We start from the raw sequence: 20,272 nt of genomic DNA, 5'->3' as shown, positions 1-20,272 counted from the left end.
ACCCCTGCTGGCCTCCTCGGCTCAGACGCTCGTTTCTGGGGTGTGAACCACCTCCCCGTTTTTCTCAGGCTCTGCTTTCAGGAAGTGTTCCACCTCCCGAGAGTCCACCCTCACGTCCGCGGGGGGCTTGTGGCGCTCCCCCTCCTCCGCAGCCGCCTCGGGCCTCTTCTTAATGCAGAAGAAGTTGCCCAGCACCAGCACGAGGGAGGAGGTCAGCACCTCGGCCCCTGCCAGGAGAAACACGTACTGGTAGACGTGCGTCGCGTCCAGGAGCTTGCCTACAAAGGGGTGACAGCGTCAGCCTGGGCTGAAGGTCACCCCCACGGTCACCGGCTACCTGTGCACCGTTGTGCTGTCGGGGACAGCCCAGGGGCACCCTGTCCCGGCTTCTCCCTCCCCACAGGCAGCACAGACCAAGAGGCTCGGGGGAGGGTTTGGAGCCGTGCAGGTTCAGGGTGGGAGCCTCGTCTGAGGTGCCCGGAGGTATCTGGTCACACTGCCTGTCACCTGTCACCGTGGAGGCCTCTTGACCCGTGGCCTTCACGGGAACTGCCTAGGCCCCAGAAGGACCCCAGGACCCCCGAGGCACAGCCCTGGAATTCACGGGGTCCCCTGTGGGTGCGGGCCTACAGAGTCAGCTGGAGAGACCCTAGCCCACACCGTTTAAGTTTACGCCCCGGTATTTTCTCAGCCTTTGCAAAGGGTAAAAGCCCAAAGTAACCAAAGCCAACCCCCCACCTGGGCTCTGAGCTGGCCTGCCTGCAGGGATAGCACCACCCTCAGGATTCGGGCACGTGCCTGCCTTTGGTCTAGGCCCGTGGCCCCCTCCGTGGTGGACCAAGCAGGTCCTCAGGAGGGGGGCATGGCTGGCGTTCACTCCTGCTGGAATACGGGTGGCCTGGCCACGTTGGTAGGTGTCCCTGCAGCCAAGAGCCCTCCCACGGTGGGTCCCCCTCCCCAGGAAGGCTGTGACCCACCACTCACCGCCCGACGGGGGCCCAATGAGCACGGCAATGGCCTCCAGCAGCAGCACGAGGCCAATGGCACTGGAGAACTTCTGGGTGCCCACAATCGCCATGAGCACCTCGAACTGCAGGGCCCCCACCATGCCGTAGGAGATGCCGAAGAAGATGCAGAAGACCACCAGGCCACCGTAGTCGCTGGCCGTGGACCCCGTGAGGTCCGTGAAGCCGTTGAAGAACATAGAGAAGCTGAAGAGGTAGACGGAGTACGGTCGCACCTTCTTAAGCCCCGTGATGAAGCCCGCGGCGGGCCGGGCGAAGATATCGATGAAGCCCAGGACGGTGAGCAGGAAGGCAGCCTGGGTGTCGGGCACACCCAGGTCCTTGGCATAGCTCACCACGAACACGGGGGGCACAAAGAGCCCCAGCACCATGATGGAGGCGGCCACGGCGTAGATGACAAAGCCACGGTCCCGGAAGACGCTCAGGTCCAGCAGCCGCCTGGCTGGCCGCTGGGGCCCGGGCCCCGAACCCGGCCGGGATGCCTCCAGGGGCCTCATGAGCGCGGCGCACACGCAGCAGTTGAGCAGGAGGCCCCCCAGGATGAGGAAGCCGCCCCGCCAGCCATAGTGGTCCTGCAGCAGCTGCCCCAGCGGGGACAGGGCGCACAGGAACACGGGGCTGCCCGCGGCCGCCAGCCCATTGGCCATGGGGCGCCTCTTGTTGAAATAGCGGTTGAGCATGATGAGGGAGGGCTGGAAGTTGAGTGCCAAGCCCAAGCCTGTGGGAGGGGCAGGCGGGGAAAGGTGTCAGCTCAGTCCTCCTGGCCCCTTGTCCCTGTCCCCCGTTTGCCCAGACACAGGCTCCGGCCTGAACAGTTGTACGTGGGGTCTGTGGGTGTCCATGCGAGGGGACCCGGTGTGCATTCAAAGCCCCTGTCACCAACTAACATGCTGGGAGAGACAGACGGGGAACGAGGGAGAGACTGGCGCCAGGGGTGGGAGGCAACCCACTGCCGCCCCCTCCCAAGAGGCCCCTCGCTCTGGATGCGCCGCCCGGCCCGTTATCTGGCCACTGAGGAGTGAGCGTGCTGTGGCCTGCCCCGCTCCCCGCTGGGCCCCACTCACCGGTGATGACGCCGGTGGTGAGGTAGAGCTGGATGATGCTTCCACAGAAGGACGCAGCCACCATGCCCAGGGATGCCAGGAGGCCACCCGCGAGCATGACGGGCCGGCAGCCAAAGCGGTTCACACACACGCTGCAGAGTGGGCCTGGGGGTGGGGGGCAGAGAGCTGGGCCCGGACTCTCCCTCCCCGGTGCCCCTTGCCCCAGCTCAGCAGACAGGCCAGGTGCCCAGGATGTGAGTCGTGCCCAGACACCTTCCCAAGCAAAGCACGGTTTGCAGCAGAATGCCCCCGGGTCGGTCTCTTTTCTGTTTGCTCTGTTTAGGCGTCGAGACCCAACTGTCCGTAAAGGACCGTTCCAGAGCCTCGTCCTCTGGGACCACGTACAGCTGTGCAGGTACAGCCTGTCGTCGGACAGGTCTTACAAAGACTTGGCCTGTGCTGGGTTTGGCCCCATGGAGAGCCACGGATTTGGGGCAGAAAGGGGCCCCCCTGGGCCCTGCCCATCTCCCACCCCCAGGCCTTCTTGCTTGTGTGCGGCTCTTAACTAGAACTGAACACGGTGAACTCCAGAGGTGACCGCTGGGCGTGACAGCCCCTCACCTGTCCCGTACAGCATGGCCAGCAGGATGGAGGAGATCCAGGCCGTGTCACTGTAGCCGATCCCAAACTCACGCATGAGCTCCTTGAAGAAGACGCTGACCGCCTTGGGGAAGGCGTAGGAGAAGCCCGTGATGACGAAGCAGCCGAAGAGGACGGCCCAGCCCCAGCCCCCGTCAGGGGCCTTGATGCCGGTGGGACCCTCGTCAACCACGGCGCCGCCCATGGCCAGGAGGACCGGTTGTGCGTCCCTGAGGAAGGAAGGCAGGCTGCCTGGGTTGTCTGGCTGGGTCAGCCCCTGTGCTACCTGAGAGCCCCGCCTCCGGCCCTCACCTGGGGCCTCACCTGCACTTGGCCCCAGGCTGGAGGGTCTGGGCTGAGCGGCAGCTGCCGTGCTCCCTCCCCCGCTCAGGCCTGGCCCGCTCCCACCCAGCTGGCTCTAAAGGGCAGTGGCTTTTTTGGGCTCAGCAAGGTCTCAGGTTTCCTCCTGAGGAGGACAGACCCCAGCGGGGAAGTCAGCCCAGTGTGTCCTCTCGCCTGACCCTGTTGGGGGAGCAGCCCGCACTTCCCACCCCCCGCTGCAGGTGGGTCCTGTGAGAGGGGACCTGGGGTGGTGTCCCTTGAGACCTAATAATCTAGGTGTGGCCAGCCGTGCACCCCCACCCCCGACCCGGGGAATGGGGCTCCCAAGTGAGAGCCTGACCAAGAGGGGCTGAGGCTCACAGGCTTTGCTGTGCAGGCGGGACTGGGGGTCGCCAGCAGAGGCCATCGGGCAGTACCACTGAGGAGGCTTCCATGCAGCCTACTGGGGCAAACCCTCAGACCTCTCTCAAGCCCAGAGCTTAGCCCCCTTGAGGCACAGGAACTGGGAGTGCCGGGGCCAGACGTCCAGCTGGAGCCCCCCGCCTCCACCTGATGCCAGGGATGAGGCTGGTGCCTTCGCCCCCCCAGCTCACCAGACAGAGGCTGGTCCCAGGAGAGCGTCTCCTCAGTGCAGGTGCTGCCCGGACCGCAGCCCTCTCCTCTCCCCTCTCCTGCCAGCGGCCAAAGACTAGCTCTGGAGGACAGAAGCCCCAAGGGGGAGTTTGCCAGTTGCGTGGTGTAAATGCCCCACCTACACTGATGCCCAGGAGCGTCCCAACCAGATCTCACAGCCCCTGTGTCAGCCACCTGGCTCCACGCCGTCCCCTTTCCAACCTCATCCTTGACCTTGCAGAGCCCCTGGGGGGCCCATTTCTGTGTGCGAGGCATACATGGAACCTGGGACAGGACTTTGGAGTGAGGACAAGGGCCTCTGTGCCTGGCCTGTGTGAGCACAGGGTCAGCGTTGTGGGGGAGAAGCCGTGGGAAGAATAACCCTTCTCCCTGCCCCCAGCATCCGGGCCACAGGTGCTCCCTAGGATCCTGATTCAGTGGTCTGGGGGGTACTGAGGCTCTGACCCAAGGGTGTGGCCTGTGTTGGGGGTGTTTTTCAAGGACTTTCTGGGTGATTCCCAGCAGTAGCTGCTGTTCAAGAGCACCACTGTTGGATGACCAGACCCCCCCAGGAGCCAGCTGGCCATCAGGCTGATGACAGGGCTGACACAGCCCACTGGAGCAGAGCGCGGCCCGGGCCCCCACCCCGGGCTGGGCCAGAGGTCCACTCCAGTGCTTGCCTTGGCTGCCAGCTGGGCCAGGCTTCACTGCCACCAGCACTGCTTCTGGGAGACCCAAGAGAACCTTTCTTCTCTCTGGGCTCCTGGACCCCGTGCCCTTTAGGCCCACCCACCCTGCCCCGAGTGCTCAGAAGCCTCCTGGGCCTAAGAGCGAGCTGCAGGGAATTCCTGAGGCTAAGAGGGGCACAGGGGCACCCAGACCAGGGAAGCCTCCAGGCCCATGGCCTGCACGGCACCCCAGCTGGCCCTCTTGCGTATCTAAGGCATACCTGGAACCTGGGACCGGCCTCTGCCAGGAAAGTCTGGCCCCAGCCCTGGGTTCTCCCCACCAGATACCCTGTCTCAGACCTTGCAGCCATGTGCTGAGGACCGGCCGGAGGGGCAAACACATCCCACAGCCAAAACCGCAGGCCCCGGCTATTCATCACTGTCTTTAGCTTAAAAGATCCCTGAGGTACACGCAGCAGGAGAACTTAATTAAAAAACCGAAAAAAATGCACTTTAGGAATGTGTTACAATTTAACGCCACTGTTTAAGGCAGAAAGCACAAACAGCCCCAGGACAAAGGACAGCGATGGCGGTCATGGGGGCCCAGAGGAGCTGGTCATCCCCAGAATCCTGGTTTGTTTTGGGTTGTGGGCTTATGGGCTTTCACTGATTTTTAAAAATAGACCAAGTGGGCCATGCAAAGGCCAAAGAGGGATGTCTGACGCCAAAAGTTAGGAGCAGCTCAAGTCTGTATACCCAAAGTTCCAGAATACGGGGCCTCCCTCTGAGATCTTGGTTGTACTAGCCGCGCCTGGCACTCGCCAGAGGAACATGCGCCCCCACCTTAGATGGCCTGTTTTTTGCTGAGCTGCTGCCGGCCAGGGCTGGGCCCTCCCTGGAGGTTCCCTTGGTCCTCAGGAGACAGACGCTGGCCACCTGTGGGACATGGGGCATCCCCTGAACTAGCATCCAGGAGGGTGAGGGGAGCAGGGGTGCCAAGGCTTAGGTGCCAGGAGGATATGGCATGCTTTAAGACCTGTGTGGGCCAAGTGGCTGCCACGGGAGGCTTACGTGGGGAGCGTGGCCATCTCTCCCACCCATCCCTAGAGACTTCAGACACTTTCCTCCCAGCTGCCCCGCCAGCCTAGGGTGCCAACCACACTAAAATGACCCCCTATTCATTGCCCACATCAGCCAGGCTTCAAAGTGAAGTTTCTCAGCAAGATCTCAATTTGCCAGTGGGCAGTGGTGGTGGGCAAGCAGGGAAGGGAATTGGTGGGGCCTCAGTTTGGAGCAAAGGGGTTTTGCTCAGTAGGGCGTCCAGGTAGAGAAGGGGCTGGGATTTCTAAGAGCAAGATGGGTCTTGTCAACCCATAGGGGGAGGAGGGCCTGGAATGGAGGCCCCCTTGGGGGGACTGGTCGGGGACCCTCGCTGCAGTGTGCCAGGAGAGGCGGTGCCAGCACATCTGTGGGCACACACCAGCCAGCTGGACTTGTGATGACATTTACCCTCCCAGGGAAGCATGCGAACCACGTCCCCGGCCCAGAAATAACCCGCCCTCTGGACCTCAGAAAGCTGATCTCCCCGGTGGGGCATGTGTGTCCGCTCCTGGGTCAGGTGAGGCTCCAGGAGCTGCCCCCCCCCAATTCCCGAAAAGGTCCCACAGCCCCAGGCGGCTGGGAGCTGAGCAGAGGAAGGCCCAGAGAAGAGTATGCATGGGGGTCACTCGAACAGCCCGTTCCCGTAGACCACCCATCGGAGCTCCCAAATCCAGGCCTTCTGCCAGCTTCTCCCGCAGGGGTCCACTGGCTGGCCGGCATCCCAGTGGGTCAGGACTCCAGACCCCAGCCCCTGAGCCAGCCTGGCCTCCTGCCAGGTGTGTGCTCCAGCATCACCCCCTTGTCCGCCTGTACTCACCTGGGCACCTCCACCTGGAGGGCTGGGGCAGACTCACACAAACAGCCTGGCCTTGACCACCCCCACATCTCGGCTTCTCCCACTTCCAGAACCCCTTCTGCTGCTCCACTCCAGCCTGCAGACCCACTGCCGTCCCCAGTGAGCCCGGCCACACTCCCCATTAGGCTTCTGTAGGTGGTTCTCTCACCCACCTTGGATCCTGGGTCTCTGGCCCGTGCGCTTCCAGGGCAGGCCGTGTCCCTGAGGTTCGCTGCGGTGGCCTCCAACTCTAGAGCCTGTAGGTTCGCCTCCTGGGGAGATTGGCTAGTTAACTAGCCAGACTTCCAGTCCTCAAAGACCAGCTCCAGGCGGGTGGGGCAGGAGAGGAGCAATTGCATTCCGTCCTGGGCTCTTCCTGCACCAGGACGCCTGGGACACGCGCCTGGGCACCAAAGAAACAGCCCCGTTGTGGCTCGCACCTGGCTTCAGTTGAGCCCCAAGGTCCCTGAAGCATAGGGGGTGGTTGACAGAAGAGTGCCATACCTTCAGGAGGAGGGAGAGCCTCCCAGGCTCCCTAGCTTCCTTTCCCCGCTGTCCCTGTTGTGCAAATAGGTAACATATATCCGGATGCCTCCATCCACCCAGCGCTCAGGAAGCAACACTGGTCTGGGTGCTTGTCCGCTTCCCAGGGCTGACACAAGACCCCAGATGCCCACCTCCGCCCTGCCCCCACCTGTGGGCAGAGCTGTTGACTGGAGGGAGGTGTCTGGGGCTTTTTCTGGGGAGATGGGCCCTGAGCACTGGGTGAAGGTCTGCCCCAGGCATGACCCAAGCGTGCTAAGCCAGCCTGGGCCCTCCACACCATATCCACTGATCACGGAGTCCCCCAGGGCGCTCCCAAAGCTCTTACATCTTGCAGAGGCCAGTGGTGTGAAAACACCCTGCCCTGGGGCCAGCCCCTCTCCAACATGATGCCTCATGTGACAAGGAGGGGGCTGTGGGCTGTGGGCTGTGGTCCTGTGTATGGTTTTGGGCTCACCCTGTCAGAGCCCCCTGGTCTGGAGGGCTCAGAGTGGTGGCTAGAGCAGGCTCAAAGCAACCCCCTCTAGTCCTGAACCCTGCCCAGCCTGCCCATCACATGGCCATCTTGTCCCACTGCTCGACTCCCTGTAACCCCCACCCCCACCCCGCCCCCCAAAGCTAGTGTTTTAAGGCCAAGGCCAAGAAGGGCTCTGCACGGCCAACCTCAGTAACCAGGAGGGGCCCCTCCCATCGCCACCCTATTGGGCCTGGTGGCAGGTGGGGGTCGGGCCGACCTTGGTGGGGCTGGGCGGTCACCAGCAGGGTAGAGACAGGGAGGGGTGTGGGAAGGGAGCAAGCTCCGCCTTGCCACCCCGCTCTCGCTGGGCCGAGGGACGTGGGGGACGTGACCACGCCAAGGGAGGAGCCGCCGCCGTATTGCCTGGAGTAGGCGCTCTCCCCGTCTGCTAGTCTGCTACCGTATAGGCCAGCGCCCGGGCCGCTGGGGTCAGGGAGCCCCAGAACGGCACAGGGCGCTAGTGAGCGCCGGCGCGGAAGGAGATCCTGTGGCCCCTCCCGCGGCTCCCCCCGGGGCGGGACCGGCTTCGGTTTGCCTCGGCAGGGGCCCGGCCATGTGGGCGCTGTGACCGGCTGTGAAAGTGGACTGAGAACTCTCCCTGAAGGCCACCCCACCCCGCCCATTTCACAGATGGGGACTGAGGCCGGGAGGTCTGTCCTTGCCGGGCCGGCACCGTGAGGATCCTCAGGCCTCTCCACTCCTGTCCTACGCTTGTCCTGGCCCAGCGCACCTGAGGCCTGACCCAGAGGTGCCTCGGATGGATTGATTGCTCTGTGAGACAGTCTTCCGGCCCTGGGCCCTTGGGGCACCCTGCTGGACTCCTAACCTTAGAGTGGCACCGGCCAGGTCACTGCTGGACCCACCCTAGAGCAAGGGGGCCTGGCACAGAGGACAGCACAGCCCCCCACCCCCACCCCCCTTTACACACACTCCCTGGCCACTGTCCTGAAGAGCACAGACCCCCTTTTGTTGCTGCCCCTCCAGACCGAGGTTGCAGCTGGAGTCAGAGCCAGGTTGCCTCCTGGGTACCAGGCCCTGCCCAAGGTCACACCGAGTCATTACAGAGCTTGCCCTGGGGCCAGGCCTCCCATTGCACACCCCAGGTCCTGTCCACACCACAGGCCTCTGGGCAGGAAGGTTCCACCCCACCTGTGCCCCTTCTGGGGGCGGGCCTCCTGCCATGGGAACAACTCCTCAGTCATGGCCCACCCACAGAGGCCCGGTCCAACCTCGAGGGCACGCTCCTGTGTCTGCTCCCTCTCACACCCAGTGTGCACTTCTGGACGTGCAGCTCAGGGCCTCTGGGATGGAAAAGCACTCTGGCCTCCGCGCTGCCCCTTTGTCCCTCATCTAGAGGCCAGGCAGCCCCAGTGGCCGTGACCCGACTGCTTCTCTTCCACTCACAGCCTGTCGTCCACTGGCCTGGTCCAGCATCCAGGCAGGCATGTTGTCAACCCACCTTTCAGATAAATAGACTGAGGCCCCGCTGGTTTTCCCAGGGGGTAGAGGTCTGGGAGGCGGTAGAGGCGAACGGGGGAGTCCAGCCTGATTCTCAGAACGGGCTCCCCACCTTTCTGCCCCGGGCCTGGCCTGGGAGTCGTCGACCGAGGGCGGGTGCCAGACGGCGAGGCGAGTGTTTGGGCGCAGGGAGAGGCGGGAGGAGGTGAGACAGAGGCCCGCGGGGCCACGGCACCGGCACCACCACCGCCACCACCACCACCACCACCGCCGCCCAGCGCGGCGGCCAGAGCGCACGTGCTCCCCGCGCCCTCGGGAGGGGGCCCGGGCCGGCGGCAGCCCCACCAAATACCGCCCGCCGCCGTGGACCGAGCTCTTCGCACCCGCGACCCCGCTCGGCCGCCCCGCGCACCCGCCTCCGGGACAGAGCCCAGCACTCACCCCCCGCCCCAGGGCCGCCCAACGCAGGGGGCGCACGGGGGGCCGGTCCGAGGGCGCGGTGGGGGCGCGGCTGGTTCCCCGGAGCCCTTCGGTGGCGGCCGCCCGAGGCCCGGAGGGGAAGGGGCGAGGGGCGGGAGCGCCGACTCGGCCGAGGGTCCCGGCCCCGCCCCGCCCCGCCGAGCATCCGCGCCGCGCCTACCTGCCGCCGCTCGGCCGCCGCGCGCCTCTGGCCGCCTTGCCGGGGGGACTCGGAGCTCCGGCCGCTCGCGCCGCACGTCCCCCGCGCGTCACCGCCGCCTGGCGCCGCCCCTGCCCGCCCCGCCCGGACCCCGCGCCGCGCGGGAGGGGCGCCCTCAGCTCCCGACGGCGCCCGAGCTGTCTCCGGGCTGAGGGACGACCCCACCCCCGCCCCGGGCAGACCCCGGCCGGGAGGGAGATGCGCCTTCTCGCCGGGCCGGTCCCGCTCCCCCCGCGCCCGCGGGCCGGCCCCCAGGTCTCGCCCTCCCACCCCGGAGGCGGCACCCCTGACCCTGTGCCATTCCGCCCCCCCCTCCCCGCTCAGCTCCGGGGCGCACAGGCCTCCCTCCCCAGTCTCCCCCCCCCCCCCCCCCCGGAATCTCCGCCCCATCCGAACCTCGGCTTCCTCGCGGGCCGCGCCCCCCGCGCTGCCTGGGTCATCGCCGACCAGGCAGTCGACCTCCCTGAACTTCCGCTTCCCCGGGTGGCTCCGCGCCCTGCGAAGCCGGATAAAGCCGCGCCCCTCCCCTGGGGCGTCCAGGATCGCCACCCGGTGGGGTGGGACGCCGTCCCCGGCGCTCCCCATCCCCGCGCCCGCCGGCGCTCGCCCCGGCTGGTCCCAAGAAAGGTGCTTCAAGGCCCCATTATTCTTAGCTGTCACTTGGAGAGGGCTAAAGTTTGAGGAGGGGCCGAGGAGTGTGGCCGTTGGTGGCGGCCACCCAGCAGGGACCGCAGGAATACTTTCCACCCAGCCGACTTTGAAATGACACTCCAGGTCTCCTGGGACCAGGGGAGGTGGCGGAGGCACTGGCGACTGTGGGCTGGGTGGGGGATGGGGGGGCGGAGTGGAGGGTTACTCCCTCCCGGGGCCTTGCTACGGTGGTTGAGGTACGTGGGCAGATGGCTGAGTCCATCCGACTGCCCCGTCGGAGATGCCTCGGCCACCAAGGCCTCCTGCTTTCTCTTCTGCATGCTGCAGACCACACCCCACCCACTCCCTGTGGAAAGAACCCTGGCACTCAGAGAGGCTGGGATGGGCCGGGCCTGGCCCCCAACCCCTGTTTAGGGCCCAACCACCCTCACCCCAAAATACTAAAGAACTCTCGTGTAAACATGCACGCGTAGGGAAAAGGTGAGCAGAGCCCAAGCCTCCAGCCCGGGCACAGGGCCTGGGCCTCCCGGATGACGCCTAGATCCTGGGTGTCCGTCGGTAGGGGCACTTGTGGGGGGAAGGCGACCCCCATCTCACAGCCTCAGGTGGCAGCCTCCAGTCACCTGCTCCTGCCGTGCTCCCCCCACAGGCTGGAGGTGGAAGCACTGGTGTGGGGGTGGGGCTGCAGGAAGGAGCCCCCTCACCTGTGGTGGCACTTCCTGCTCCTGGCAGTGGGGCACCGGCTTCCTGGCCTCGGGTTATTTAGACACACACCCTGCCCAGCTCAGGGTCCCTCTTACCGCCACCCAGATGCCTCCCCATCTTCACAGGACTTGGGGGCTGGCATCCCCCACCCTGGGGACTGAAGATTCCTCCTGGGTGGGAACCTTGCAGTCCTCAGCCCCCGCCCCCCCGCCCCCCCCACCCCCACCCCAAGACTGAAGAGCGCAGCGTGGATAGCAGGGAAAGAAAGGCCCAGGTGGCTGGGGTCTCTCTGCCCTCTGCCAGCCTCCCTAAGTGCAGAGCTGCCTTTCCTCTGAGCTCCAAGACCTGGGAGGACCCCACAGTTCCCCGAGGGAGTGCCTGGGATTCGGCCCTTTCCCCAGCCCCTACCACCAAAGAAGGGAAGGGGCCTCGAAGGTCCAGTGAGGTCCAGCTAGGTCCCAGCTAGGTAGAAGAGTTGGGGGCGGTCAGCCAGGGACACCGTGGTCCCACAGGAGCCTTCAGGAGAGGACGTTCCCCAGACTCAGAGCCCCTCAGGCATGGTGCCCAGAGCTGAGGTGGGCACAGGTGGGCACAGAGGGCCGGCTCATCAGGCACCAGCCTTCCAGCCCCTCCCCCACCCCCTGCAGAGCATTCCAGGGCTGGGAGTAGCTGCAAGAGGAAAGGAAGAGTGGTAGAGTGATGGCAGATGGTGGGGCGGTGGGGCAGATGGGTTCTTGGGGGTGGGGGGGGGGGGTGGGTACCCGGTGGCTGACAATCAGAGGAGAGGGAAAGAAGTCTCTCCCCAGGGCTTCATCTGGAGCAGTCCCGCAAGGGAGGGCCAGGAACCTTCCAGACACGAACCGCTTGGCCCCACCTCTGAGGACTCTGAGGTTCTTCCCGTAACAGGGAGCCTCCCTGCTTCTAAACGCTTAGCCTTCAGGAAGGCTCCGTTGGGGTGCCCAGCACTGGGAGGGTCTCGAGTGGCCAGGCTCCATTCTGCACACAGCCCCACGGGGCCCCTTCAGGTTTGGGCTCTGAGCCCCCCTCCCCCGAGCCCCCCCTCCCTCGAGGCTGCATTCCACCTGAATGGTGCCCTGTGCACAGCAGGGAAGGAACAGCTGTAATTCTGAGGTGCAGGGGAGGAGCAGAGACGGCCCAGGGCACCCACCCCAGACCTGGCTCCAGTGCCCGCTCCCCTTCGGCGGCCCTGGGCCAGCCCGACGACTGGGGCTACCCTCTTCTGAAAGGAAGGGAGTGGAGGGCCAGGGGGAGTGTACCCATCCCTGTGAGGGGGCCTCACGGGACTGCCCAGCACTGGGTATTCCCTGGTGACCTCATCTGTTCCTGGCCCCACCTCCCCCCCCCCCCCCCACGGTCTGACAAGTGCCCCCACGTGCCCCTCCGCCGGCTCCTGGACTCCAATTCCCAGAGTTTCGAGTCACGGCTTCGGCTCCGAGGGGCCTCCAGGGCTGTCCCCACCACCGGCCCAGCCCTCTGCAGCTACTGGGGATACGCGCCACCTTTCTGGGGTGTCCGGACAGAGAATGGGAGACCGGTCCTGCCGCTATCTCCAAAACTGACACTGGAAGCCTGGGAGAGCCGTCTGAGAACAGTGGCCACACAGGAGTGGAGGAAGGGCCGCCTGCTCCTACGTGGGGCCAGACCTAGGGTGCCACGTTGTTGATGGAGCCACACGGGTCCCCCATTCGCGAGCCCTAGGAACCGACCGCTGGAGTCCAGGCCGAGCCGCCCACCCCATGGGCGGGATCGGGGCCAGAACAGGCCAGGTCGGCAGAAGAAAGCCAGGTCACGTGACCGACGTCCAGGCAGAACCGGCCTCCTGCCCTCCACAGGGACATGGTGGCACAGCCGTGACTGCGTGTGTTCACCCCCACCCTACACCTGCGACCACACCTTCCCTTACTCCCCTACTCCAGGGTGGGTGAGGTCAGCCGGACCGGCACCCAGCCGGCCCAAGGCCAGGGGTTTCCAACCACTCCCCTCCCACCCCCTCCTGCTCCCCAGGGCCTTACCTGGGTCTGTTCAGGCTCCCGGAAAAGTAAACACATTAACCGCTTGGCTGGGAACAGAGGCCAAAACAGGCTGCAGAGCCCAGACCCAGCCCAGCCTGGCAGGACTCACCCATGGTCCCTGCCCGGCGGGCTGCTGGGCATGGGGGCCGAGGGTGGGTGTGTGGGATGGGGTGTCTATGGGGGGGTGGGGGTATCTGGGTTGGGGGTTTCTGGGGGATGTTGGGGGTTTCTCAGGGGTTGGGAGCATATGGAGGGAGCTTAGGGGTGTCTGGGGGGTTGAGGGCATGTGAGGGGAGGTAGGGGGTATGGGGGGGTTGGGGTATCTGGATTGGAGGTGTCTGGGGGGAGTTTGGGGGTATGCGGGGGTTGGGAGTGTCTGGGGGAGGTCGGAGGTGTTTATGGTTTGGGGTGTCTGTGGGCCCGGGATATCTTTGGGTGGTGATGTCTGTGGGGGGTGTCTGGGTGTGGGAGTATCTACGGGGGGGCATCTAGGGATTGAGGGTGTCTGTGGGCCAGGGGTGTCTGGGGTGGGGGGTGTCTGGCCGAGGGTGTCTGTGGATGGGGGTGTCTGTGGGTGGGGCTTCTATGGGGGGTGTCTGGGGGCGGGGTGTCAGGATGGGGTGTCTGTGGATGGGGGTGTCTGGGGGCGGGGGCGTCTGGGGGTTGGCACAGCTGCCAGAACATTCACTCCCGAGGTCAGTGGGGTGGCTCCGCAGATGTGCCTGAGGATCGGGTCCGTTTGGGGAAGGAAGCAGCAGAGAGCAAGCCAGGTGGAGCCTGGCCGGATTCAACCACGGGACCTCTCCAGACTTATCTCCTGTCTGGGAAGTGGGCGCCTGAAGCCCCTCCGACGGCCCCTGGAGGAGCTGGAACGTCCCATCCCCTTCTCCTGCACCCCACCCCCTTGCTGAGATGGAGCGGCCACCGGCAGTTAGGCCCCCCCCTCCCCCACCTGCTGCCCTCAGGCCCTTGTGCAGCCCCCTTGCTCCACTGGACGGCCCTGGGGGCTCTGTTGCTCTGTCCTTCCTGAGCGGTGGAGCCCTGGGGGTAGGGGCTCGGGCAGGGGTTGAGGGGGACACGAATCGAGTCAGGATTGGAACTCTTCCCCTCTTCCCTCTGGCGGGAGCCTCTTACCTCCCTCTTTGAGTCTGCTCCCTCCTCCCTGCAGGGTCCAGCAGGTCCCACCCGCCTTGGTCCCTGTGGTCCCTCGTGCCCACGCCTCCTGCCCTTGTTCCTGGAGGCCCCCGGCCCAGGCACCGATGGACAGCCTCTCTGCTGCTGAGGTCCTGTCCTTCCCCCGTGTCCCCCAGACTCAGGACAATGACTGTGGAACGTCCCCTCCCTGTGCCCTTGTCTCCCTTGTGGCCACCATTTGTCCCCAGCCCTGGCCGGAGTGAGATGCTACTGAGGAGCAGTGGGTGGTCCAGGCAGGGACGCTGGACGCCACCTGTGGAGGGACTGGTGGCTAGAGGCACCACCGGGGCCCCCCACTGGCCGGACCTGGCTGGCCCTGCGCATCCTCAGCAACCAGAGAGAGACAGGGGGTCCCATCAGAACTGGTGGCTACAGGGCCTCGGCTGAGGGTGGCCTGCTCCCATGGCCTGTGTGTAGCCTGAGGGTGGCCATGCCAGGCCCATTACTGTACCTGCCTTGCAGGTGAGGCGTGGCACCCACACCCGGTCAGAGACAGCTCAGGAAGTCGGCTGAGCCCTACATGCACACCCCCCGCTTTGTTAGGGGCCCTGGCCCTGGGGGCGCCTACCCTGTGCTCTCTGTCAGACCCCCAGCTCCAACCCCTCTTTTCCTCTGTCCATGCCATCTGGGGAGTGGCCTCACGACCATCCTTGTGCTCGCGGCCCCGAGATGTCCTGTAGCTCAGGCTCCCCAGGACCCCACATTTCTTGGCCCCAGCAGAACTCCCTCGGTGACCCACCCCTCGACCCCTCCGCTAGCCCTCCGCACACCAGGCTTCCTTCAGGGTTCCTCTCTTTCCTTTGCTCCCGTGTCCAGGCCCAGGAAAATCCTGGGCTCTTGTTGCCCTGGGCCACGCCCCCCCCGCCAAAGGTGGGAGAGCCTCTGCCCACCCCAGTGCCTGGATGGGAGCCTGGAACAGAACAGGTGCTCCATGAATGCAGGCGAGGAAGGGACACTCGGGAGGTGGTGCCCCCATGTGCCAGTGGAGCCACCAGCCCTGTCCCTGGTCCAGCCACCTCTCTGCCCATGCAGTGGCCAGAGGGAGCCTCCCAGACCGCTCCTGTGGTCCAGCGCCCTGGCTGGGCCTCGGTCCTCGCTTCCTTGGCCACCATTCAGGTATCATCTATCTGCTCAGGTGGGCTGCCTGGGGGCCCAGCTAACATAGCCCCGCCCATATACTCTGCACCTGACCTTACACTGGGTTCTGGCTCCCTACTGAGGCGTGGCCCCACCTTGTTCCTTCCTTTTGCTCTCCAGCGATCAAACTCTGACTCAGGCCGCCCCCTCTATGGTGGTACCTGGTGTTACAGCCCCCTGGAGCCCCCCTAATCTCAGTGTGGAGCATTGCAGGCCCAGGGGACAGAGGTGGAGACCGGGGGTCCTGCCAGGCACATGGAGATGCCAGTCTCAGCCTTCTGCAGGCCGGAGTAGAGGGCAGGGGGATGGCAGCCAGGCCTTGGCCAGGGGCTGAGCCAGCAGGCCCAGGCTGTGTGCCAAGCGTGAGCGTCCCTCTAGCCCGTGGGGAAGGCAAGGCCTTGCTCAACCTTCCTGCTCTGACCGCAGTCCCCCCTCCCTGGTGACTCAGCACTGAGAGCTCAGCGGAACCCCCTGCTGGCCTTGGAGGGAGGGTGGGATGCGTCCGGGGACCTGACAGCTGGTGCCCGGTCCCATGCCACACGCAGGGACGCCAGCTCTTGGGTGGGTTCCCACTGGGCATGCGGGGCCAGGTCCTGTCCCAGCCATGCATGGGCCACACAAGCCCCCTGGCTTCTCTCACATCCAACCCCAGAGAGGTGAACCCCTCTCCAGGGATTAGCAGTGTGAACCTGCCAGTCCTGTGGGGCTCCCCCAGCCCCTGGGAGTCATCTCACAGGCTGCTGTCCGTGTCGTGGGCAGGATGGCAAAGGAGGGTGGATGCCGACCCCATGGTCCAGATGGCCTGGGGGGCACGGCTCTCTTGGTGCCCACCCGCGGGGCAGCTTGCCTCTTTCTCTCCGGCCTCAGGGGGAACTTCCAACAGCTCTGTGTCCGCCTCTGGGCTTTGACCTCTGGGAAACAGCTACCTCGAGCCCTCTCGTCCCTTCATCCCTCCAGGAGCACCGTCCTCACCACCGGAGTCCCTTCCTGGTGGTGGGGCTGTGAGCCCACCGGGTTCACAGGGCACCCCTTGTTCTTGGGGGCGGGGCACATGCTGGGGGTTGAAGGACATCTGCGACCAAACCTCCCCGCTGGGTCCCCTTTTCCCCAGGACCCCACCGGGGAGTGGCCCAGCCTTTCCCACCCCCAGGCCCGTGAGCAAATGGAGAAGTTGCCGCGGGTCCCACGCGGGGTGGGGGTGAAGTGTGGGTATTTCCCAAGCCTAGAGGGAAGGGACTTGCTCAAGACCGTGCAGGTTTGTGCCCGCACCGACCCCACCCCCGATTCCTGTGCGTTTGGGAGCCCATGGGAGTCCTGCAAGGGATGTCCCCCAGTGAGCTCAGCTCCAAGCACTGTGAGCTCCAGGGCCAAAACTGGAGGAAGGACCTGGAGTCCTGGCCCTCCTTGGGCAGCCCCTGGTGCTTTCTGCCTCCCCGTGGGGCCCTGTCCTGGGAAGGAGTATAGCTTCCAGGCCAGGCTGCCCACCCAGGGGCCACTCTGGCCACCAAGTGTGGGTGCTCCGGGATCCTGGAGCCACAGCGCAAACCTGGCCCTTTTGAGCAGTGGTCCCTCCTGGCTTACGACACCCTACGATGGAGTCAGCCTGGCTCCCAGTGTTGAGATCCGCTCTGGGCTCAGGCTCTGGGGGCACGTTGGAAGCAGGACAGCCCCTCTGGCCTCAGTTTCCTCATCTGTAAAGTGGGGAGAGTGCTGGAGCCACCCAAATGGTGGCTGTGAGGGCTCCATGCAATATGGGGGGCCATTCCACATGACACACCAGGAAGCAGGGCCCCTCGGAGCCTCTCACTGACCCCTCAGTGACCTCGAATGTTGTTATTACCCCACAAACAATTACTGAGCTGCAGCGTGTGTTCTGGGTGCAGGAACAGTCCAATCTTGGCTGTGCTACTTGCTACGGGGCTGTCCAGGCCCCTTCAACCGCCCCTGCCCTGTTTCCATATCTGATGGGGTGACCACAGGCTGGCTGGTGGGGGAGCCGGCACTGGGGGGCTGTCAGCCAGTGTAGCCCCAGGGGAACAGTCTGAACAGTCTGTAGTGGGTTGAATGGTGGCCCCAAAGGGACAGGCTCCAGTCCTAGCCGCCAGCTCTTAGAGATGCAACCGTACTTGGAAATAGGGTCTGTGTGGATGTAACCAGTGCAGACGAGGTCACGCTGGAACAGGGTGGGCCCTAATCCAATATGACCGGCCTCCTTATAAAAAGAACACCACGTGGAAGACAGAGTCGCAGGGAGAGGGCCATGCGCTGACAAGAGGCAGAGATGGGAGTGACGTGGCCCCAAACCAAGGGACACCAAGGTTCTCTGGTAAACACTAGAAGCTGGAGGAGGGAGGAAGGAGTCTATCTAGGACCTTCAGGAGGAGCAAAGCCCTTTAGCCACCTTGATTTTGGACCTGTGGCCTCCAAAACCATTGTCCTAGCCCTCCCCCCGCCCCTCCAGTTTGCGGTCATCTGTTACAGCAGCCCCAGGACACTGACACGCAGTCAGCCATTAGGCCGCAATGGCACTGGGAAATTGTGGGGTCTGGCCTGACCGGTGGGGAGCCCTGGGGGAGTGAGGTGTGGAGCAGCGGGGGACCAGAGATAAGGCTGCAGAGGGGTCAGGCTACTTGGGTTGCTGTGTGCTGATGCCTCAATGGGCCTTGGAGACTGGGGGACAGAGGAATCTGGGGAGGTGGTCACTAGATGCTGATTAGGTGAGTGAGGGGATGAGAGTGAGGGGCCCGAGCTGAGGGTGGGCACTGCTGAGAGGGGCACCGGCCTGACTCTGGTGGCCAGGATGGCCCTTCGTCTCCCCACAGGCATCTACTGGGCTACTGGGCGAGGGGCACAGATCAGGAGCACTGGGGAGGCTGTGGCACAGACTGGGAGACAAGGTCACAGACTTCAGAGGGGCCGTGGGGGCTGGCCACATGTGAGGAGGCCCCTGGAAGGGTAGGAAGTGCCTGGGCCCTCGGGAGGGCCCACTCCAGCCTTCACCATCTTATTGGCCGTGTGACATGTGAGGGGGGGTGAGTACCGCACCTCTCTGGGCTGGGGACCCCAGAAGCCTTACGTGGGGATCCAGGGAGAGGATCAGGAGTTCTGATACTGGGATACTGGAGGAGGGGCCAGGAGGTGCACGTCCCATAAAAGGGCAGTAGGAACTGGCCCTTCCCATGAGAAGCAAGGCCATGCTGTGCCTTGGGGGTAACACGAGGGTCAGGCTTAGGGTCAGCATTGGCGTGATCATGGGGTCAGGGTTGGCACTGGGGTTAGCGTAGGGTCAGAGTGAGGTTGGTAAGGTTAGTATAGGGTTGGGGTTGGGGTTAGTGTTGGGGTTATTGTAGAGTCAGGTTGGGGGCCTAGGATGGGGAGGCAGGGAGCTCATGTTGTTAGGTCCCAGACATACCCTGGGGCCCCTTCCCTGGGGCTGAGCCGGGACCTGCGTGGTTCAGTGTTATTTCCGACCCTCTAAGCAATGGGGAAGGGAGGACATTCTCGCCGCTTTATGGAGAACAAACCGAGTCCTAAAAAGATGTAAGACAGGAATGGACCAGGATTTGAACGCTGGCTGTGTCCTGTGACAGCAGGTTACCCTGGTATGGAGGCAGCAAGGGTGCCCAAGGCCTGTGGAATGAAGATTAAAGTTTTGGAGACCACCTACAGCCGCTCCAAGTGAGCACGGCTATTTTCACTTGGTTTCTGTGCAATGACAGGTTCACAGCTTCCATTTTTCATGAGGCTTGAATTATTTTTTTATTTTTATTTTTTAAATGTTTATTTATTTTTGACAGAGACAGAGACAGAATGCGAGTGGGTTAGGGGCAGAGAGAGAGGGAGACACAGAAGCAGAAGCAGGCTCCAGGCTCTGAGCTGTCAGCACAGAGCCCGATGCGGGGCTTGAACCCACGAACTGTGAGATCATGACCTGAGCCGAAGTCGGACGCTCAACCGACTGAGCCACCCAGGCACCCCAAGGCTTGAATTATTGATCTGCTTCTGATATTTAATAACTCCTAGACCTCCCTCCAGAAGCTGAGCCTTTCTTACCATTAACTGGCTTGAGATCTTTGTCCGTCACTGGCAGGGCCCTCTTGGGGACTGGCCCTGGGCAGCCAGCAAGCCATCCAGGTGGAGAAAACACAGACAGGAGGGCTGGGACCGAGGGTGGCAGAGACTGTCCCCTGGGCCCACTTATTGGGCCGGTTGGGTCCTCAGGCCCCATGGACCCTCAGATGCCCGTGGAAGCTGTCCCTGAGCAACCTGCAGGGGCTTTGGCAGGAAGGCTTGCTGTGGCCTCTGTGAGGCAGGCTGTGGTTTCGTTTCGTTTTGTTTTGAACTTACAATTGAACACAAAAACAAAAGTGCATAGGTTGTGAGCACACACGAGCTGGTGAGTTCTCACAAACAAAATAGCGTGTGGGTGCCTGGGTGGCTCAGTGAGTTAAGCGTCCAACTTTTGATCCCAGCTCAGGGCATGATTTCACGGTTGGGGAGTTCGAGTCCCACTTCGGTCTGGTCTGCTAGACGATAGTGATAGTGCAGTGCTGCGGAACATGCTTGGGATTTTGTCTCCCTCCCTGCCCTTCCACCGCTCCCCCGCGCCAGCGCGCGCTCCCTCTCTCAAAATAAATACCTTAAAAAAAATTAATTTTAATAAACAACAACAACACAGGGAGCAACAGCACTGGAAACAGAAGGGCAACCCAACCCCACAAAGCTTGCTGGGGCAGCCCCACCCGCCGTCCTCAAGTCTGCGGCTTTCCTGCGGGATTGGGAGGGGGAGGGGGGAGTCGTGCGTCCCCGAGTCCCCGGTCCCCTGGACAACCCGGGCCCCCTCCCCTGCAGCTCTGGGCCCTCCCCCACGCCCTCCTCGTGCAGCCCCGGCCCCCTCTCCTTCTCCAGTACAGTCTCGCCCCGGCCTGAGCAGCTCCCAGCCCGGGCCTTTGGAGGCAGCCAGTAGCTCGCGCCCTGCCTCCCCTGGGCCCAGCTGGGGAGCCTCAGCCCCTCCGGCCTCTCCCAACCCTCGCCATCGGCCCCGCCCTCCCGGCGAAGTCGGCGGATCCCCTCCGGGAGTCAGGTGGGCG

General features: G+C 64.1%; 1 protein-coding gene across 6 annotated transcripts; it reads right to left on the bottom strand.

The window, feature by feature from the left end:
* Nucleotides 1-21: 21 nt before the first annotated feature.
* SLC16A3 (solute carrier family 16 member 3) lies at nt 22-9,532 on the bottom strand. 6 transcript variants are annotated; one of them, XM_042917239.1, is made up of 8 exons: nt 9,424-9,532; nt 6,770-6,823; nt 6,439-6,668; nt 3,643-3,743; nt 2,690-2,937; nt 2,090-2,233; nt 985-1,743; nt 22-278 (listed from the first exon to the last, which is right to left on the bottom strand). In XM_042917239.1, the coding sequence occupies exons 5-8, from the start codon at nt 2,910-2,912 to the stop codon at nt 22-24; spliced, it is 1,383 nt and encodes a 460-aa protein (XP_042773173.1). In that variant the 5' UTR covers nt 2,913-2,937; nt 3,643-3,743; nt 6,439-6,668; nt 6,770-6,823; nt 9,424-9,532. The 6 variants fall into 6 exon arrangements, with proteins under 6 accessions (XP_042773173.1, XP_042773171.1, XP_042773172.1 ...); XM_042917237.1 differs by having other exon boundaries at nt 6,439-6,823; XM_042917238.1 differs by lacking the exon at nt 6,770-6,823 and having other exon boundaries at nt 6,439-6,731.
* Nucleotides 9,533-20,272: the final 10,740 nt, after the last annotated feature.

Source organism: Panthera leo, chromosome E1, assembly GCF_018350215.1.
Source record: "Panthera leo isolate Ple1 chromosome E1, P.leo_Ple1_pat1.1, whole genome shotgun sequence".
NCBI lineage: Eukaryota > Metazoa > Chordata > Mammalia > Carnivora > Felidae > Panthera > Panthera leo.
This window is presented reverse-complemented; position numbering and strand designations above follow the sequence as displayed.

Bases quoted from the DNA above. Each gene is read 5' to 3' on its own strand.
- SLC16A3 (XM_042917237.1), bottom strand. From the start codon at position 2,912: ATGGGCGGCGCCGTGGTTGACGAGGGTCCCACCGGCATCAAGGCCCCT. The intron at 2,234-2,689 runs GTGAGGGGCTGT...CCCCACCCCCAG, and splicing joins GGCCATGCTGTACGGGACAG to GCCCACTCTGCAGCGTGTGT. The intron at 1,744-2,089 runs GTGAGTGGGGCC...CCCCTCCCACAG, and splicing joins CACCACCGGCGTCATCACCG to GCTTGGGCTTGGCACTCAAC.